The 17,906-nt window shown below is 40.7% G+C and overlaps 1 protein-coding gene across 2 annotated transcripts in view; it reads right to left on the minus strand.

Annotated features, from left to right (window-relative positions):
* LOC106918991 (centrosomal protein of 120 kDa) overlaps positions 1–17,906 on the minus strand; it is a 56,650-nt gene that overhangs the window by 20,708 nt on the left and 18,036 nt on the right. The window contains exons 2-8 of one of the 2 annotated variants that reach the window (XM_014989103.2): positions 15,444–15,714; positions 9,840–9,927; positions 5,172–7,593; positions 3,925–4,369; positions 2,696–2,874; positions 1,766–1,913; positions 621–677 (exon numbers count right to left, since the gene is read on the minus strand). In XM_014989103.2, coding sequence (XP_014844589.2) covers positions 621–677; positions 1,766–1,913; positions 2,696–2,874; positions 3,925–4,369; positions 5,172–7,593; positions 9,840–9,927; positions 15,444–15,714 — 3,610 coding nt within the window. Of the gene's footprint in view, positions 1–620; positions 678–1,765; positions 1,914–2,695; positions 2,875–3,924; positions 5,137–5,171; positions 7,594–9,839; positions 9,928–15,443; positions 15,715–17,906 lie in introns of those variants that run through there. The other variant, XM_088008598.1, reaches the window with a different exon arrangement.

Below are 17,906 nucleotides of genomic sequence, written 5' to 3' on the forward strand. Positions count from 1 at the left end.
ACGCATATGGTGAAAATATTTTGTTTACAAGATTTTTTTATGCAACTTTGCAGCAAATGCATCAAATCTGGTGAGTTAGGATGTGGAGAAAACGAAGCTAATCTCTTCTATCTCCACCATTTCCAGGTAGCTGCAGTCTTTGCAGGGTTACATAATCGTTACATTGTGCTCTGGAACCGCCTGGCAGGTTTCCTCTGCATTATTTTACACTTTCAAACAAAGCAACAGAAAACACTGCAGACAGAGGATCATTTACTCAGAAGGTGATTTTCTCCAGAGAGGAAAAGGTTAACACTTAGATGAATTAAGACAGTTCTCAACATCATTTACTCTCTGTTTGCATTTAAATAATGGAACTTCTGCCACTTTAGAAGAGCAGTTTCATCCAGCAGAACATCTTAAAATAATCAATTTACATGTTTTATGTCATGGTTTAAACATGAAAAAATAAAAATGTCTATGTTGCTTTCTTTAATTTTGACACTGCAATGATTTTTATTTTGTTTTTTTGACAGTATGGTGAATAGCTATGTAACATGTGCTGTGTCATCAGTTTTCCAGCCTTGTAAACATGTCATGTATTGAAGTGAGGAGTTTTTCTGGTTCAGTTTCCGTCTCACCTGCTGAGGAATGACCCGACACCTGCTGGCTGGAGACCAGCGACCTGGAGCTCAGACCTGCAAAACATGAAGCATAAAAAAACAAGAAAATCTGAGTTTGGACATTTACACAACATGAAACATCCTGAAATAAAACTTGTAGGCCTGACACAATAATCAATAATCAGTTCATTGCATGATGAATTAAAATGAGCTCAGTCATTTCCATTTTCATGATTGTTTTTCTCTTCCTACCAAAAACTGGACGATAAAAATCTTCAGTTTGGTGCTTTGGTCTCAACTAGATCTTTATTTAAAGGACACATTTGTTTACAAAGACTTCATTATTATTATTTATTATTTCTGTTGTTTTGTTTATTAATTTGTGTATTTAAAACGTTTTCCAGTTTTAGTGTTAAATGTTCATTAGAAGATAAATTTTATTGATCTTTGAGAATGAATGTGTTCTTGCATTATTATGCCATCATTATTTTAGTCTCAAAGAAGTAATATTATCGTTCATCGCAATAACTTCTGGGATAATTTATCACCAGTAAAATGTATTATTGTGACAGGAATAATTGTTCCCATGTCACTTTCACCATTGAGATTTAGAATCTAATGGGAAACAGCTGAAAACATTTCATACAAATAACATCCACAAAAACGACCTTAAAATGTTTTAACACATTTATATACTTTCCATTTAATTGGTATGTGATTTGTTTTCTTTATTTCTGTTGTAAGTTTTATCACTAAGACAGATCATGATATATATCGTTATCACCAAAGAGCACAGTAGATATCAGGATATTCATTTGATCCCAAATCGCACATCTTACACAGACCAGATGTTTTCGCTGCAGAACATTTAGAGATTCTGAGTCTTAATTTCTATAATAAGACAAAATTGAATTAAAAAACAATATTACAGAGCAACTTTTAAATAAAAAGACAAGGTTAGCTACAAAATTTCTTCGTTAAACAGGATTTGCTCACATTTACATTTTTGTGCTTTTGTATGTTAGGAATTAGTACCAAAAAAAAGCAGAACTGTGTTTGTGTCACTATTTTATTTCACTTTTGGATTAATAAAAGATCCTTTTGAATTTAAGCTACGTCCTTTAAAATGTGTGACCAGGTCAGAAGAAGCAGCAGCTCTGTACCTTGGTAGATATCAAACTGCCCGGACATCAGGTTGTAGCTCATACCCAGGTGTGTGTGATGGTGTGTGTGGAGGTGTCGAGCAAACGACAAGTGGTTCCTCTCCCGTTCGATGTCTCTGTCTTCCTCAGGCGAACCCTTCTCACCAGGCTGGGCAGAAAACAGACAAACGCTCGGCTTGTTCTGGCTTTTCTGAGTCACATCGGGTCAAAGGTTAAAGTCTCTGAGCTCAAAACAAAAATCAGAACTGGAACAGGTTCTAAACCTTCAGCGATTCGTCGAGTCATGCTGGTGAAGAATCATCATGTTAAGTTATAAATATACGATTTTAAAGCTGCAGTATGTAACATTTAAAAATAAATGTTTTTTACATATTTGTTAAAACTGTCAAGTAATTTAGAATCTGTCCAGAAAAAGCTAGTAAAGTTAGCAATAACGACAAAACGAACAGCTAGCTTTGCTATTAGCGCATTAGCCACCACTGTTAGCTTCTGCATTTCTGGTGATTTTTACTTTATGTAACACGTCAGATTGTCCATCCAAGGGTATATCTATATAATTTCTGATAAGAACACAGAATTTTTAAAAAGTGAAATTAATCCAGAAGTCTTAACTTCAGCTGGCCTGGATGTACAGAGGCTCTTCATGGAAGAAGAGTTTATGTTTGAAATTAAAGATGCTTGATGCCAGGCATATGTTTAATCAGGCCTGGTGTTTATGCAGTAAATGTCAGCCTAATTGCTTGAAGTTAGAATTAACTTTTTCAAGAACAGATAAAACATCTGCTTCCTGTCGTGTTTGTCTTTCTTTTATCCTTCGCTGTGGGGGTTTCTGTCAGAGTAACCATCAGAGCCAACATGTGAAGGAAAAACAAACATCAGAGGAGCGGCGCAGTGTGAGTGTGGCCGTGAAGGAAGCGAGCGTTTTCTCACAGCAGGGGATTTTCCATGGAAGTGATGGCTGGGCTGCTGCAGCAGCTCCACGGAAGAGGAGGAGGAGGAGGACGAAGAGTCACCGATCAGCTTGCCGCTGGCCGGTTCTCCTCTGCCGGGCGGAGTCACCTCCGACTCCTCTCTGCCAGCCGTCTTTCCATACAGAGGATAGTGGAAACCTGGAGAACGAAACACAAAGCAGGAACAAACAAATTTAGCTGGATGATAAATTGTCCCAGAAGTTACTGCAATAAATGATAATATTGTTGTTTTGAAACTCTAAGACATAATAATGCAACAATACAAGTAAACTTTAAATTCTAATGAACATTTAACACTGGAACTGGTTTTTAGCCTAAATAAATAAACAAAACGAAAGTAACAACAAATACAATGAATTATCAAGTCTCTGTAAACAAAATTGTCCTTAAAAAAAGACTAGTTGAGACTAAAACACTAGACTGAAGACTTTTTGGTAGACAGAGAAAAGAGAAAAGCAATAAATCATGCAAATGAAAATTATTTATACTGTTTTAATTTATTATGTGATTAACTGATTTACTGATTTATTACTTATTGTGACAGGCCTAGACACACAGAACTGTGGAAAAAACAGATCAGTGTGTTGAAAGCATCCAAACAAAACCTACAGAAAAATATGCAAAACACTGATTTTGTTTGGTATAAAGATTATTTAAATTAATTTAAAAGATTAAAGTCAACAATACTAAGGTAAAATTAAAGCATTCCCGCTATATAACAGGGATGTACAACAGTTTGAATTGTGATTAAAATCAATTCAAATTTAGCCAAAATCTTTACTCTTATCATTAAAACTAGATTATTTTCCCCTATTATTTTTAATAGAGGAGCCATGTTGATTACTTCCTGAAGGTGGAGCTTCAGAAAGAGCAGGAGATTTTAAAGAGACAGAGGCCCGGTTTCAAGGCGTTAATTATAAGTTATATTGACAGCATTTTTACATAACTATGGTACAAAACTAACATAGTTTAACAGTACTATAAAGAGGCACAATGTGCCTGGAAATACATAATACTGCCCCTTTAAACTGTGCATTATTTTTCATCATTGCCCTCTAGTGGCCATTACATAAAATGCAGGTATTTTCCCTTTGGCTTCATAACGTAGGGATGAGATGTTACATTACGTTTCTGCGTTTATGAGTACATTTAGTCTAAACATGCAGGCAGCTGATGTCTGCCTGTTACCTGGGTAGTTGTGGACCAGCGTTGGGGACACCCCCCTGTAGGAGCCCCCGCTGCCCTCACACATCGCCAGGTAGGGAGAGTAGGAGGCGTGCTGGTACTGGATGTAGGGCTGCTGGGGGGTCATGGGAGGAGACACTGCCGCCCTGGCATTGTGAGACTCCTCTGACAGCCCTCCAGTGGGTTCCTGGTCCTGGTCCTCCAGCCCCTCCTGTCGGTCTGAATCCTCCGTGTCAGTGACGGGCAGGAAGTCCTGGAGCCCGTGAGCTCTGGGTTTTTTAGCATCTACGCCGCCTGAGGTCATCTTGGCCCCAGCAGGCTCCACGGTAGTGCCCCACTCCTTCCCACTGCCCACTTCCCCCTCCTCGACATTCTCCCCGTGCTGACTCTGAAGCTCTGAATATTTGCTGAGCGCGAAGCGGTGCGCCCAGGCAGGGCCGTCTGGGGACTAGATTGATGGGGACAAGTGTTGGTGCTGGTTCAGTGTTTCCCCTATAATTCTTTGTTAACAGTGGTGGGTGGCAGCCATTTTTCGGGTCGGCTCGACTTCGGTCCACGTCTCGGTCCTGCTTACATTGCCAGGTGCGAGGGCTAAACTTAGATACCGTTCTATTTAAGCATCAGCAAATTGTCTCTTTAGTGCTTTTTAAGGACAAGCGTTGGGTAATTTATGACTTTCATCTGTTCATTTGACAATTTCTCTCAACGGTGGCCCACCGCTGCTGAATGACTATAGAGGAAACACTGTAGTTGAGTGAACAGAGCCATAGACAGACCATCTATCACTGGCTCTGGATGGGATGTTGATGAAGGATGACGACGTTTCAACAGCAGGCGGCCATTCAGCAGTGAGATGTGAGGCAGAGTGGCGTCTCACACATGATTAAGTGAAGAGTTTAGAGCAATTTGGAGGAAAAACGAGCAACCTCTTCAACATGGCTCGGTTAAAGGGATGACACTGGTACGAAAACTGCACAAGCTTTTTGTTCCTTTACTGCTAAAGTTGGAAAAAACACATTTCCTCCAATAAATCTCACTCTAAACATTAAAAGACATTTGCATTGGAAACAACCGAAGTAGTATGTCAGAGTAGAGTTATAGCAGCACAGAAGCCACATGGTCCTTGATATTAGCACCTATTGTACACAATGTGAGGTTAATCTCTTTGTGACACTCAACAGCAGTCAGTAAAGCACACCAACAACACCATCAGCGGCGGCGGCGGGTTATAAACAGAGGGAGAAACTTACACTGGAAAACGAAACATTTGAGTCCAGATCTGTCTGACTGTTTGGATTGTGGAGGGATGAAGAAGAGGAGGAAGAGGAGGGTGACTTGATGTCATCACAGTCTTTCATTGAGACCTGGTGCTGGTCCACTATGCCACTGTGCACCACCTTTACGCCCAGACTCTGCCCCCTTTCTCCCCTTTCACTCATCTCCACATAGGAAAGCACCGGTTTGGAACAGCAACCTTTAGCACCATCCGGGCCTTTACCTAGCAAGGCCCCACTGGCTGAAACCCCAACCATATGTTTAACATCCTCAGTGTCCCTCAACCCTTGTCCCCTTTGCTTGGCAGTGAGGGTCTGGTCACAGCATTTGGAAGCCAGTAGAAGTTTCTGGTCCATGTACAGTCCTCTGGAGTACTGACCATAGTACAGGGACTGGGCCAAGGCCGTCTGGGTCTGACTCATCGCCAGCTGGAGCTGAGACTGAGGAGGCCCGTCACCTTTCTTAGGATCTGAGAAGTCATGGGAGGAATTTTTGTCGTCGTCTTTAATGTCCTCTTTCCTGTCTTTCCCTTTGCTGTCGTGAGGAGAGTTTTTATGGAAAGCAACAGCCCCGCTGCTCTGCCTGTCCGGCTGCATGTACCCTTGCAGGTAGTAGGGATCGTAGCCATGAAAGTATGGGGACTGGGGCTCCTTCAAAGCTGTGGGAGGGGTTTTACTAGAGTTAGCATAGTTGCTATTGGAGCTCACCTCGGAGGAAGACGAGGAGCTGGACTTGGACCTGAGTCCATCTGAGCGACACTCAGAAGACCCTCCATCATCCCCGGCGTCTGAGATATCGGAGTAGGCAGGGCTGTCGTTCTTACTGCCTCCATCTGCTGCTAGACTCGAATCGAGTCTCGATGAACCACCGATAGACGGACTGGGGGCATTGTCTGTGAAAGTGTAGACCTTATCAGCCTCTGCACGGATGCTGGCCATCCTGCTCTCTTGGCTCTCTGAGAGTCCGTTCATTACATCCTGTTTGCTAAGGTGTTCCTTCAGAAGGCTTCCGGATATTTCCTTAACGCCACCTTTAGGTCCAATTCCAACCTCTTCCACTTTGATCACAGTACTATCACCATTGGGAGTTCTGTTTGCTGGTTCTTTGTTATGTTTGTCCTTTATCTTCCGTTTTTCCTTTTTCCTGGTCTCTTTGCCATTGACCATTGTGGCTTTGACGAGGTTGGGCTCCACTACGATGCTAAGCTTTGGTTTAATGGGTTTTAAGGAAAGGTTTTTACTAGTGAGGCCAATGGCAGCCACTGGGGACGACTGTTGTGGGGGAGTAGCATCAGCTGTGTTGGTCGGATATGTCGTGTTGGGTATGGCAATCAGCTTCGGTGGAGCAGGAGCTGGAGCGATTGGACGGTTAGTCCTGGACTTGGACAGTTTTTCCACCTTCCCATTGGCTTTCTTACCTTTATCAGACGCTCCTCCCTTTTTATCAATCAGTCCTTCTGCTTCCAGTTTCGGCATCTCTACAGACGTGCTTCTGTCTGGGATCATGCAGTTCTCTAAAACCACAGTCATGTTGGAAATGATAGGCAGATTGCTGAGGTCATCAATCAGACCGTCTTTCAGGAGTGAGGTTCTTCTGGTTTTGGAGTTGGCGGAAGGACTGTGGTCCGTGCTGAGGAGTAACCGTCGGTTCTTAGGTGACCCCACCGTAGTCACCTTGTAGAGAGGAGCGGGTTTCTTGGAGGAGCTGTGAGTGTTTGTGCTGTTCTCTGGGGGCTCATAAGTCAAGTTGCTGATGTTGTCCTCACAGTCTGATAGTCGATCCTCACTGTCTCCGTCCTTTGAGGGACCCAGCTCAGGCTTCCTCTGCTCCTCCGCCTCCAGGTGTGCATGTGTCTGGTGGTAGCGCAGGCCGTTGATGTGCTTGTAGCGTTTAGTGCAGTTTGGATGAGGGCAGTCGATGAGAATGGGCGGGGGAGGAGAGGAAGCACAGCCTCCTCCTGGATCCATGAAAGATGGGTCTGATTTGCCCAAAGGCGTCGAAGGGGCACTCCGGGATTTCGCTCGGATCCTCTTCCCATTCCCGTTTTTAATGTCGTCCGAGGAAACGAGACTAAGGTCCAAGTCGGCTGGTGGTTTGTTCTTTCGCTTCCCGGCAGGGATAGAGGAGGTTATGTTGGTGGCTTTAACATCATCGACCGTAAAGAAGGAAGGAGGTGCTCTGCCGTTGCTGTTGATGAGGTTCAGGCTGCCCCTCCGTCCTTTGCTGTGGATGGATCCTGCTACGCCACCACCTCGGCTCCGGTGGTGTGGAAGACCTCTGACTTTAGTGGCATGGGACGGCTCTATGCAGGGCCGCTCAGACATGGCCATCCTCATCCTTTTCCCTCGTCCGCGGCCGCCGGGGAATTCTGGATCACTGCAGGGAGACTCACAAAACCTGGAGAGACAGAGAGAAAGCAGACAGATTGATAAGATTAGACCCAACACAACCGTCGTCCCCAGTGGCTACCGCAGGCCTCACTAGTAGAAACCTTTCCCTAAAGCACGTTGAACCAAAGCTTAGCATCATAGTGGAGCTGAACCTTGTCAGCTCCACTATGATGGACAAGGTTTGTATATGTGTGCAGCATTTCCCCTATCATTGTGTAGGGGTCGCCTCCTCCACCAACAAGAACCCCAAATGTCTAGAATCTCTCAAACGTAACATCATCAATGTCCAGTCGTTGGTTCATCAAGGTCACTATGTAGTAGTGTTGTAAAACAGAGATCCCAGTACAACACTGTGATTTAAATAATGCCACAAAAAACACAAGTCTTGTTATGTTCAAAGAGTTTTTTGCAATGGGATCTGCTTCTGGTCAGAATATTAGGAACAACAGCCAAAAACACAGTGAAAAGTCTTAAAATGCAGTCAATGTCATAGAGGACATGATTTAAATTTATACATTTTTTTAGTTGGGCAAGTTTTATGTTGTGCTTGAACTGGAAACCCAAACACAATGTTGGCTGAACATTTTAAAATGATGAGCATTTGGGGTGCAAATGGAGGACACTTCATACTTCATATTTTAACCAAGAATGAGCTGAAATCAGATTTCAGCTCAAAGTGAACCACTTCACCCTGACGTTAAGCACAAACAGTTTTTTTCCTGCACAAAGCCTGTTTTTATTTGATAAACATGAAGGAATCTGTAAAATCCACCATTATCTCCGTCTTTGAGTCGTTTCGTATTCACACAGCGTTCCCCTTTTACCTTGAAGTCTTTTGATGCTGTTCGCTGCTGCGCTTTGCATCTTAACGCTGCTTTTCCACACTCCAATACGTGCTGTTATTTATATCAGGAACCTGTCTGCTGATGCCGCGGCTCTGCATCCATAACGACCCTTTAATGCAGTCGTTGCAGCACTTTTTCCCAGAACCGGATGGTGTTAAATAATCCAGAGCAAATTCAGAGTTTAGATTTTTTAAGAAGAAGATCTCTCAGGTTTCCTGTGATGTTTGTAAATGTTTTTTTCCACAGTTGCTGCTGAAATATGCGGCAAAACCTCCAGCTATTTCTTTGACACTCCAGCCATATTTCCTGCTTTTGGGCCTTTGTTTAACAGAGTGACGATGGTTTAGAAACACGTTTTCTATAGAAGTTTGTCTGATTATATTTAATCTTTTTCACTTACTTCAGAAAATGAATCAACAAGAAAAAAAGGAGCTTTATCCCATTGAGCTACGTTATGAAACTGCATTCGGTCTCCGCCGAGAGACGAGTCGAAATGAAAAAAGCAATTTAGTCCCCACTTTTGGAGATTAAGCTGTAATTGCCATGACAACTATCACTTACATACAGGAGCAATAATTGAAAGGTTTCAGGAGAGCGAGGGAGGCACCGTCACGTTTCCCACTCAGCAGCTCTCGGTTTATAAAACGGTTTGAATGCAGAGTGGAGAGTGTTTTTATTAAAGCTCATCACCGAACAGCGGCTGAAACCCTCTGAGACAACTTACACCTTTAATCATCTTTGCAGCAATAAAGAAAAAACGAGTTTCTGTCCTGCGAACCGGAGCAGTGGTCATCGGTTTAACACCCCGGATCAGGCTGAACTGACACGGTTTAAACTCTTTCACTGTGTTTATCTCCACCAGGAGGATTTTATAAGTGTAGAAACAGAGACAACAGGTTTCAGTTTGTCATTTCAGGACATCGTTCCTGCTTACATCTGCACTGGATGCAGCCAGGTGCTGCTAATCAAACGCATTCATTAACTGATTGTAATCAGCAGCCATGTTTCCATCCAATTGTCATGTGAACTTTTAAAATGTCACAAAAAAAGAAGAAAAAAAGGAAATGCAAATTAGCCGTTTGCATAGTTTGGAGTAGGGCTGCAGCACCGATTGCAGTTTTCTGGTCGATCTCCGATTACTGATCTTTAAACAGCCCAACCTGCTAATTAATTTTTTTTCTGAATTGTTGCCAAGTATAACAAGAAAGTTAACTGTTAACTGCAGACCTGACCTGGTGGGTCGGTCTGCCAGTCAAACCTCTCACTGCAGAGCAGCAGAGGACAGAGGCTGGTTTTCAGACCTTTGTTGAGGTAGAAAAGATCGGAGGATAAATCGGCTTCACATGTAAGAATCGGTCGATCGCCATTTGATGCATCTTTGAATGTCTGTCAGAAGACGAATGTTTACCTTGGAGGAGCCCAGTCGTGTTTGGTGCAGTCCAGCAGAGTTCCCACGTAGGTTCTCTTCCTCCAGGTAACGTTCACCACCAGCACACCTGTCAGGAGCACAGCAGAGTGAACCGGACCACACAGAACCAGAACCCTCAGGTTAGAAATGCTGCAATGTTAAAATTCGTTTAAAACGGCTGATCCTGGACCAGATACTTTAACCTCTGGTTCCAAAACCAGATTACTAATCCCAAATTAGCTGCTTTACAGTCCATGACTGTTCTACTGAAGATCTCTGCAGAGGAGAAACCACATCAGTGTGAATGCAAAAGGAACAATTCCTCCTTTATTTATAAGAACTGCAGAACAAACATTTCTCTCTCCCTTTCTTAAATGGGGAATCAGTTTATAATTGAATCCAAGACATAAAGATATAAAATAATGTTCAGATAACATCCATTACATATTATTCTATTAAACTCACTAAAGTTGGCCTTTAATCAAAGAACGCTAATGGGTCATGGCTTCATTTGCTGCCTGACTGTTCCAGTTTCCCTCTAATCAAGGCAACACTACTCCTGATGCAGCTTGGATGTTTTTCCAGCGCTAAAGGTGGGACAGCGTAGCAACAATCCTGATGGGAACAGACACCACATCCAGGAAATACAGCTCTAAATACCAGGAAATACAGCAGAATTAAAATACATTGGGACGCTTCACAGGATCCAGTGAAACATGATCTGATGGATGTTCTCAGTATTCAGGCAGGTGTTGGGGCAGATTATTCCAGATGAGAGGAAGAAGGGCGGAAACAGAAACAACAAGCCAACGGAGCTGAGAGGCGATGAAGAGGAGATGAAGAGGAAGAGGTGATAAAGAGGAAGATGAAGAGGAAGATGAGAGGATTTAAACTGGACGATGGTGAAAAGTAGAGTAGATTTCAGGTCTCTGAAAGGTTTCAACATGGAGACAGACTGATGGACCATCCATCCATCCATCCATCCATCCATCCATCCATCCATCCATCCATCCATCCATCCATCCATCCATCCATCCATCCATCCATCCATCCATCCATCCATCCATCCATCCATCCATCCATCCCTGTGCTGTGTTCTGTTTACAAAGACATAATTGTGTTTATCTTCATGTTTATGACTCTTCTCTCTCTCTTTCTCTCGGTTCTGCTTCATAAATCTCAGTCGATGTAGAACTGGAGTGTGAGCCTCATCATTTTCTCTCTCGGTCAACAGCAGCCAGAACTGCCCTGAAGATCCGATTTACTGCTCATTAGCTCTGCCAGCAGCGAGACGGTGAAGTGGCAGTTTAACCGTCTGTCACACCGAAGACGCTCAATTAGAAATGCAGCTTCCCCAGAACCAAACACCTGATAACTCTATGAAAAGTGACTTCTACAGCTAATATGAAAATAAAAATAAATTGTGTGTTAGCATCTTTCAAGCCAGAGAAGCAGCAGGATGAACGGCAGCAGTGAAGGTTTCCCTCGTCACTCTGACAGGCTGAAGCTTCATCAGGTCTGAAAGTGACACAGTTTCTATTTTTACTCTTTCAGGGAAGAAACTGAAACACTCGATGGCAACATCAGGAGTTTAAAGAGCAGATCCACAACTCAAAACAATTCATGGAGGAAGAAACAAGCAAGAGTCTGTTTCCTGTTTTTATGTCTTTACAGCCTTCATTATTTTGGAAGTGATGGTTCTAGAACCCTTCAACTATAAATGATGTGCAGTAAATAGAAAAAAGGAGTTAATTTCCAACAAAAATAACCTCAGAAATTTTTAGGAAATTTCTGAGCTCCGAAAGTCAAAAAATTGCAAGAAAAAAAGAAATTTTGAAATTAATCCCTTAAATTTTCTAGAAAAAGCTTGGAAATTTTTCAACAGTTTTAAACTAAATATTTAATTAGGAATCTAATGAAATATTCAAATATGTAGCTAGCTCTAATCCATATAAATATGTACCTAGCCTAGAGCTAACTAAATATTTAGGTCAGAGCAAAAAGTTTTGTTTGTAAATTAAGTTTTTGGCTTGAATTAAAACTTTAGCTTCAATCTAAATATTTAGCATGCTAACTACATATTTAGCTGCCCGAGAGCTAACCAAATATTTCATTAGCAAGCTAAATACTAAATATTTAGGTAGCTCTGAGCTAACTAGCGTTATAGCTAACCCAGAGTTAGCTAAATATTTATCTGACTCAGAACTAATTGTTTAGTTTATAACTAAATTGTTAAATTTTTTTACTTCAGTCCAACTATTTGCCTTTCTAACAAAACATTTATCTAGCTCAGAGCTAAACATTTAGCTTGACACTGAGGCATTTAATTTATCAATTATGATAATATGGTGAAAATAAACTTATATTTTATATTTCTGCGATTTTTCCGTTTATTTCTCGGCGGTAAAATCAGATTCTAGCTGACTGAGTCTCCAGCATCCAGACAAACAGTCTGAGGTTGAAACCAATTCCTGTTTGATTAAAGCTCTTCACTCTGAACTCCTGCAGAGAGGAGGAAGAAGAGCAGCTCTTCATCTCCTTTCTGTCTGTCCAATTAGTATTCAGCTTAATTAACATGCAACCTGCATCCTCCCTCCCAGTCGTATCGTATCCCTCCACCACCAAACAATTATCCTGGAGCTGCAGGGAGAGAATCTGTCCCTCTTTCCAACAACAACATGAATGAAAAAAAAAAACAACACTTTTCTCCTTCAGCTTTTTCTTTTAAATGATCCAACTTTTACTGCCGTCTTTTATAAATACATTATATTGTATTTATTTGTTCAAACTGGTGATGAGACTTGATTAAAATTTTTTATCAAGTTAACTGTGATTAATCATCACATTTGAATCAAAAACTATAACCATATGCCAACAAAATAAGCAACATCTTCAGCTCAAAAATCATTTTTGGTGCTAAACTGTTGAATAAATAAACATGTTAACTCAACAGCAAATACATTTATTGATTTTGATCTGATATTCAAACATCAGACTGAAGGAAAGTGTTAGCCATTCAGCTTTCCAGTGTTTCTGAAACTTCTTTAGAAATTTGGACGCTAACATTAGCATTAGCATCTGTGCTGCTGCTACATGTTAGCACTAAGATACTATTTTAGCTGGAGTAGCTTCGCTGATTGGCTAACTTGTATTAGTACAACTTGAACACAACAATAATGTTTTTTAGTGTCCAATCAGATCAGTTCTGAAGCAGAGATTAACCCACTGCAGACCGAAAATAAGCAGCTTCCATCGCTGGTGTTAGCGGATGTTGCTTGTGCATCAGATTTACGGGTTTACCAGAAACATACAAATACAAAGGTTCCACTCTGAACTGTTACATGTAAAACAAATGCAATTAATTGTGTTCAAAATATTAACAAATTTAGGTTCCTTTTTATTTCTATCATGTAATGTAAACATGTTTTTGTCAGTTTTAGTACTTAGTTTGATTTCCGGACAGAATCTTCATACCAGTCTGGAGGGAAACCAGTGACGAGTTGTTCTGTTGTTTTAGCTGAATCTTGCTCAGCAGGGGGTTAAAACTTAAGCCTATATAATTTTATATAAGTTAGAACTTAAGTCAGGATTGAACTCTATTGAATGGTCAGTCTGTAATCTACAGTAAAAGGTGATAAAGATCAAACAGTTCCCAAACATCAAGAGGCAAAAATCATCGGATATCGCAACTGAAAACGACCAGATCTGTTGTAGTTCTGTGCAGTTTGCTGATCTGAGAAAAGATATTTATGTTCAGTGTTTAGCAGCCGTCAGTGGGAGCTGCTGCTGCTGCTGCTGCAGGCTTTATTAACTCCTGCTGATTCTTAGAAATACTTTAGTGTTGAAGGCATGAACCGCTCACGAACAAAAGCAACCAATCAGAGCCAGGAGGTGGGGCTTAGCGCTGTCAATCAATCTCATGTACTCAATGCTTAAAGTGCTAATGGTGGAGAAACAACTTACTGTTGCAAGAAAACTGTTTATCCACTGTCATCGGAGGCTATGCTAACTAGCTTTAGTACAACAGGCTCTGCTAGCTGTAGCAGCCTAAATAACAGCACTAAGCCCCGCCTCCTGTCTCTGATTGGTTGTTTCTAGTTAGCAATGAAAGACAGAGTGGGTCAATTTTTTCACAGATTATCTGTCTCATATTCTGTCATGACATGGCATGACAGATTATCCGAATATAAAATACTGCAGCTCTTATATAATCTAAAATTTTTCCCTAAAAACAGTTTATAATGAATAAAGTTAAATAAATGACTTGGATGATTAAAAGAGTTTTTATTCCTCACACATTCATTGCTTCTCACCATTTCCATTTGTCTGATTGATCCACATTTAGGGACCTCAGTTGTCACTTTGTCTCATTAAGAAATATTAGCTTGATTATTGAAGCTTAATTTGAGTTATCTACCTAAATTTTGAGCCTTTTTTCACTCCATAAAACTTGATCTAAGTGCCTTATTGACCCCGGTTGAAGACAGCAGACATATTTTCCTCTCTGTCCCTTTTTATTTCTGTTTCTGTTTTTCCTCTTCAGCGTTAATTAACGCTGGGCTGGGATTCAAACGCTTCTCTCCACTAAAACCAGCAGCCAGCATCAGAGGCCCGGCGGCTGGCAGAGCGAGACGACGCGGAGATTTATTCATTACGCCTCCGTGGAGAGGCGCGGCGTCCTCGTTAACGGGAATCAAAGCGCCCGGCGCCCGGATCAGCCGGTGAATCATCTGCCCATCTGATCCGCGGCCCAGCAGTCCCACGGTGCCGTTTTGCACCGTCGGACTGGATCTGGTTCTGCTTTTCTTCTCCATTTGAACCGAAAGGCCTCTCCGGAGGTTTCCCGCTCCGCACCGACAGAGATTTGGGTTATTTTTCCAGGTTTTTTCTAAGTCCAAATAAACTGAAAAACCTGGAACAGAAACAAGCATCATGTTTTCTGCTTGGAGCACTTTTAAACCCCCACAAACACACTCACACTTTTCAGTTAATTAATTAATTAAGCGAGTCTTTGAAGGAGCAAAAATTATGTTTAAATATTGAGGGTTTTTTAAACGGTAAAGAGAAAAAAACTGCTACTGACTGTATCTTCTAGCTTTTGACTGAGGTTTCAGAATATCTTCTGATTTCCTGAGAAAATTACAAAAATAGAGATGGAAAAAAATCAAACAGTCTAGATCAAAAAGTTTAAAAAATGAAAATGCTGAGTCAGCGGTTGCCATGGTGATTCCCTCCATTACTTGGAAGAAACGGGGCAGTGTTGCCAGATTGGGGGGGTTGCCAGATTGGGCGGATCTCTGCTTAGTAAAGTTTGGTAAAGTTTCCCAGACTTCTCTGTTCCAAATGACCTTAAATTAAAATCATAAATGTTGACTTTTACTAAAGTCTGAATTGTTTGATTGACTTTGTTGCCGGATTGGCAGGTTCTGATTTGAAGACAGACTGAATATAAAGGTTTGGGCTGGTTGTTAAAATTTGAGCTTATTTTATTAATATACTTTGAAATGTCTGTTGAACATGACATTATCTATGATTACTAATCGGTTAATCCCGTGTCCATGTTGCTTCCAGCCATAGATGTAGAGTTTCCAGAACATTCCTGACCTTCTTCCGTCTCATGCCAGACGATTCCCTCCAGGTTGACGCTGGTTCCGGGCTGACAGGGCCCCAAGAAGGCCGGGTCCCCGTCCACCGGGCCCGGAGCGCCTCCGTCCTGCGTGTTGGTGCCGACGGACCGCGTCCGGATCGTTAGCGGCTTGGGGCTGGAAGTGGGTAGGGCCGGAGAGGAGAATGACGGGACCGAGGGCAGGGAAGATCCGGGGGCCCCGGGGTGGCCTGGAGCCGGGGGGGCTGGGACTGTGAACATGGGGTCCATCTGAAATAAAAAAATACTTTCATTAGATTCATAACAAAGGTTTCTGATCATTTAAATTGGATTTTTCTTCAGTTGTACAGTAGAAGAGGATTAGGACCACGGGAAAAAAAGAATTCTGACTTTTTTTCTCCGAATTCTCAATTTAATTTCAGAATTTGACTTTTAACCTGAAACGGCTGACTTTTTTCTTAAACTTCTGACTTTTTCTCAAAATTGTTGATTTAATTTCCAAATTCAGATTTTTTCTAAAATCCTGACTTAATTTCAAAATTTTCACTTTAATTTCAGAATTTGACATTTTTCTCAAACTTATGACTTTTTCCACACAATTCTGACTTTAATTTCAGAAGTCAGACTTTTTGTTTTTTTTAATTTTGACTTTAATCTTCTGAGAACAAAGTCAGATTTTTAAAAAGTGTCCCTAATCCTCTTCCGTAGAACGGAACATATTTTAAAAGACATATTTTCATTAAATGTCGTAGCATTAATTAAATATTCCACATTTCTTGAGTTATTAATTTCATATTCCTGAGCTTTTTCTCCTTTCTCTGTCAGTCATGAGTGGAGGAATCCTGACAAGGCAAACTTTTCTCTGGTCTCACGCAAACAGAAGGATTAAATTTATCTGAACATTTTAAAAGAAGTGATTTGAGTCACTGAGCAAAAATAATGAAGGTGAGAATGGAGTTCATCAGCTTTATTAAAGAAAAAAGGAATAAGGTGCTGTTAACTCAAGGACACTTTTCTACAAATTGCAAATTATTAAATGAATGAAAGATTTTTTTTATATATCCTTTAATAAGAAAAATTATATAAAAAAAAATACAACTTAGAAAACCACTCTATTAATCCAACCATTAAAGTTTGTTGTAACAGAAAGTTTCTCTGCGTTTAATTCATAATATTTGGTTTTTATTTGGAGATATTTCTGTTTTTGCAGACTGTCTAGTCGCGACTAAAGCTTAATAAAACCTGGAACAACGTTTTAAGCTTTTCAAACAGTCATAACTACCATTATCACCATGGCAACGTGTAATGAAATCCTCGTCACCGGCGGCTTGCAGCGCTCAGGTCTTATCACCAGCACTTATTATGAGAACAATTACAACCGCTGCGGGGAATAAGTCTGCTGAGAGAGCGGCGGCGGCGTCTTCTCACCATCATCACGACTTAATAAAGATTACAAGTCTGACAGAAATCTCACTGCATTTGTTCTTGAGTGATTTAAAGACCCATAAAGGAAGCCTTCGTCTCAAATCAGGCCCGGCGCTCCGAGCTTCTCCCAGAAAAGGAGTCGAGTCTCCGTTGTGTCATTATGAGGATCAGTCAGTGGCTCACACGTCTCCTTACATCTGACAAGAGGAAATCTCTCATTTCCTCAGCAGGAAAAACAAAAGACTTCAGATTACTTTTTGTTTCAACAGCAACAAAGATTTTCTTCATGACGATTTAAGCATTAAAACCTTCATGAATCAGGCAATGATGCAACATGACACGTTTCTGTAAATATATTCATCTGAAAGTAAAACCTTTTCACCCAAAGCTTTTCTTGATTCTCTTACCAACAGATTAACCACATCAGTCTACTTTAATCGGATTAATCAATGATTTAAATAATCAACTCATTTAGTAATCAATTAATTGCTAACTGGAGTTTACAGACTCAAAAAAGGCAATTTACCAAAAGAACAACACATTGAAAGCAGTATTTTATTTTTTTTGCTACAAATGATCAACTAATGGAATGCTATTTTTCTTTTTAGACAATAAGATCCTTATTTTCTTATTTTAAAAAAGAATTGAATTATTTGTTTATTTGCATCTTTTAATGTCTTTATAATATTGTACAAAAAAGACTTGAATGAGTAATTGAGTACATTTTCAGTGTGTTTAAAAAGAAAAAACATCTTTATATTTTATTTTACAGCCATAAAAATCATTTTCAGTTTCTCAAAAACAATATTTAAATCTAAATATGCTTAATAGTTTTTTCTTTTAAAATGTAAAACCAGAGGCAAATCTGTTAAAACGTCTCTGGTTTCCTGTCAGCTGGTTTAATATGACAAACAACTGATTTGGACTTTATCATTTTCCTCAGTATTAGTGATGTTTACTTTTGGCTTAACTTTGGAAAATAATTGTTTTTAGCTGCATGAATCAATGCTTCGAAAGCCATCGTTAAGAGCTTTTAA

The sequence above is a fragment of the Poecilia mexicana genome, unplaced genomic scaffold (genome assembly GCF_051168715.1).
Source record: "Poecilia mexicana isolate PSO_F unplaced genomic scaffold, ASM5116871v1 scaffold_9, whole genome shotgun sequence".
NCBI lineage: Eukaryota > Metazoa > Chordata > Actinopteri > Cyprinodontiformes > Poeciliidae > Poecilia > Poecilia mexicana.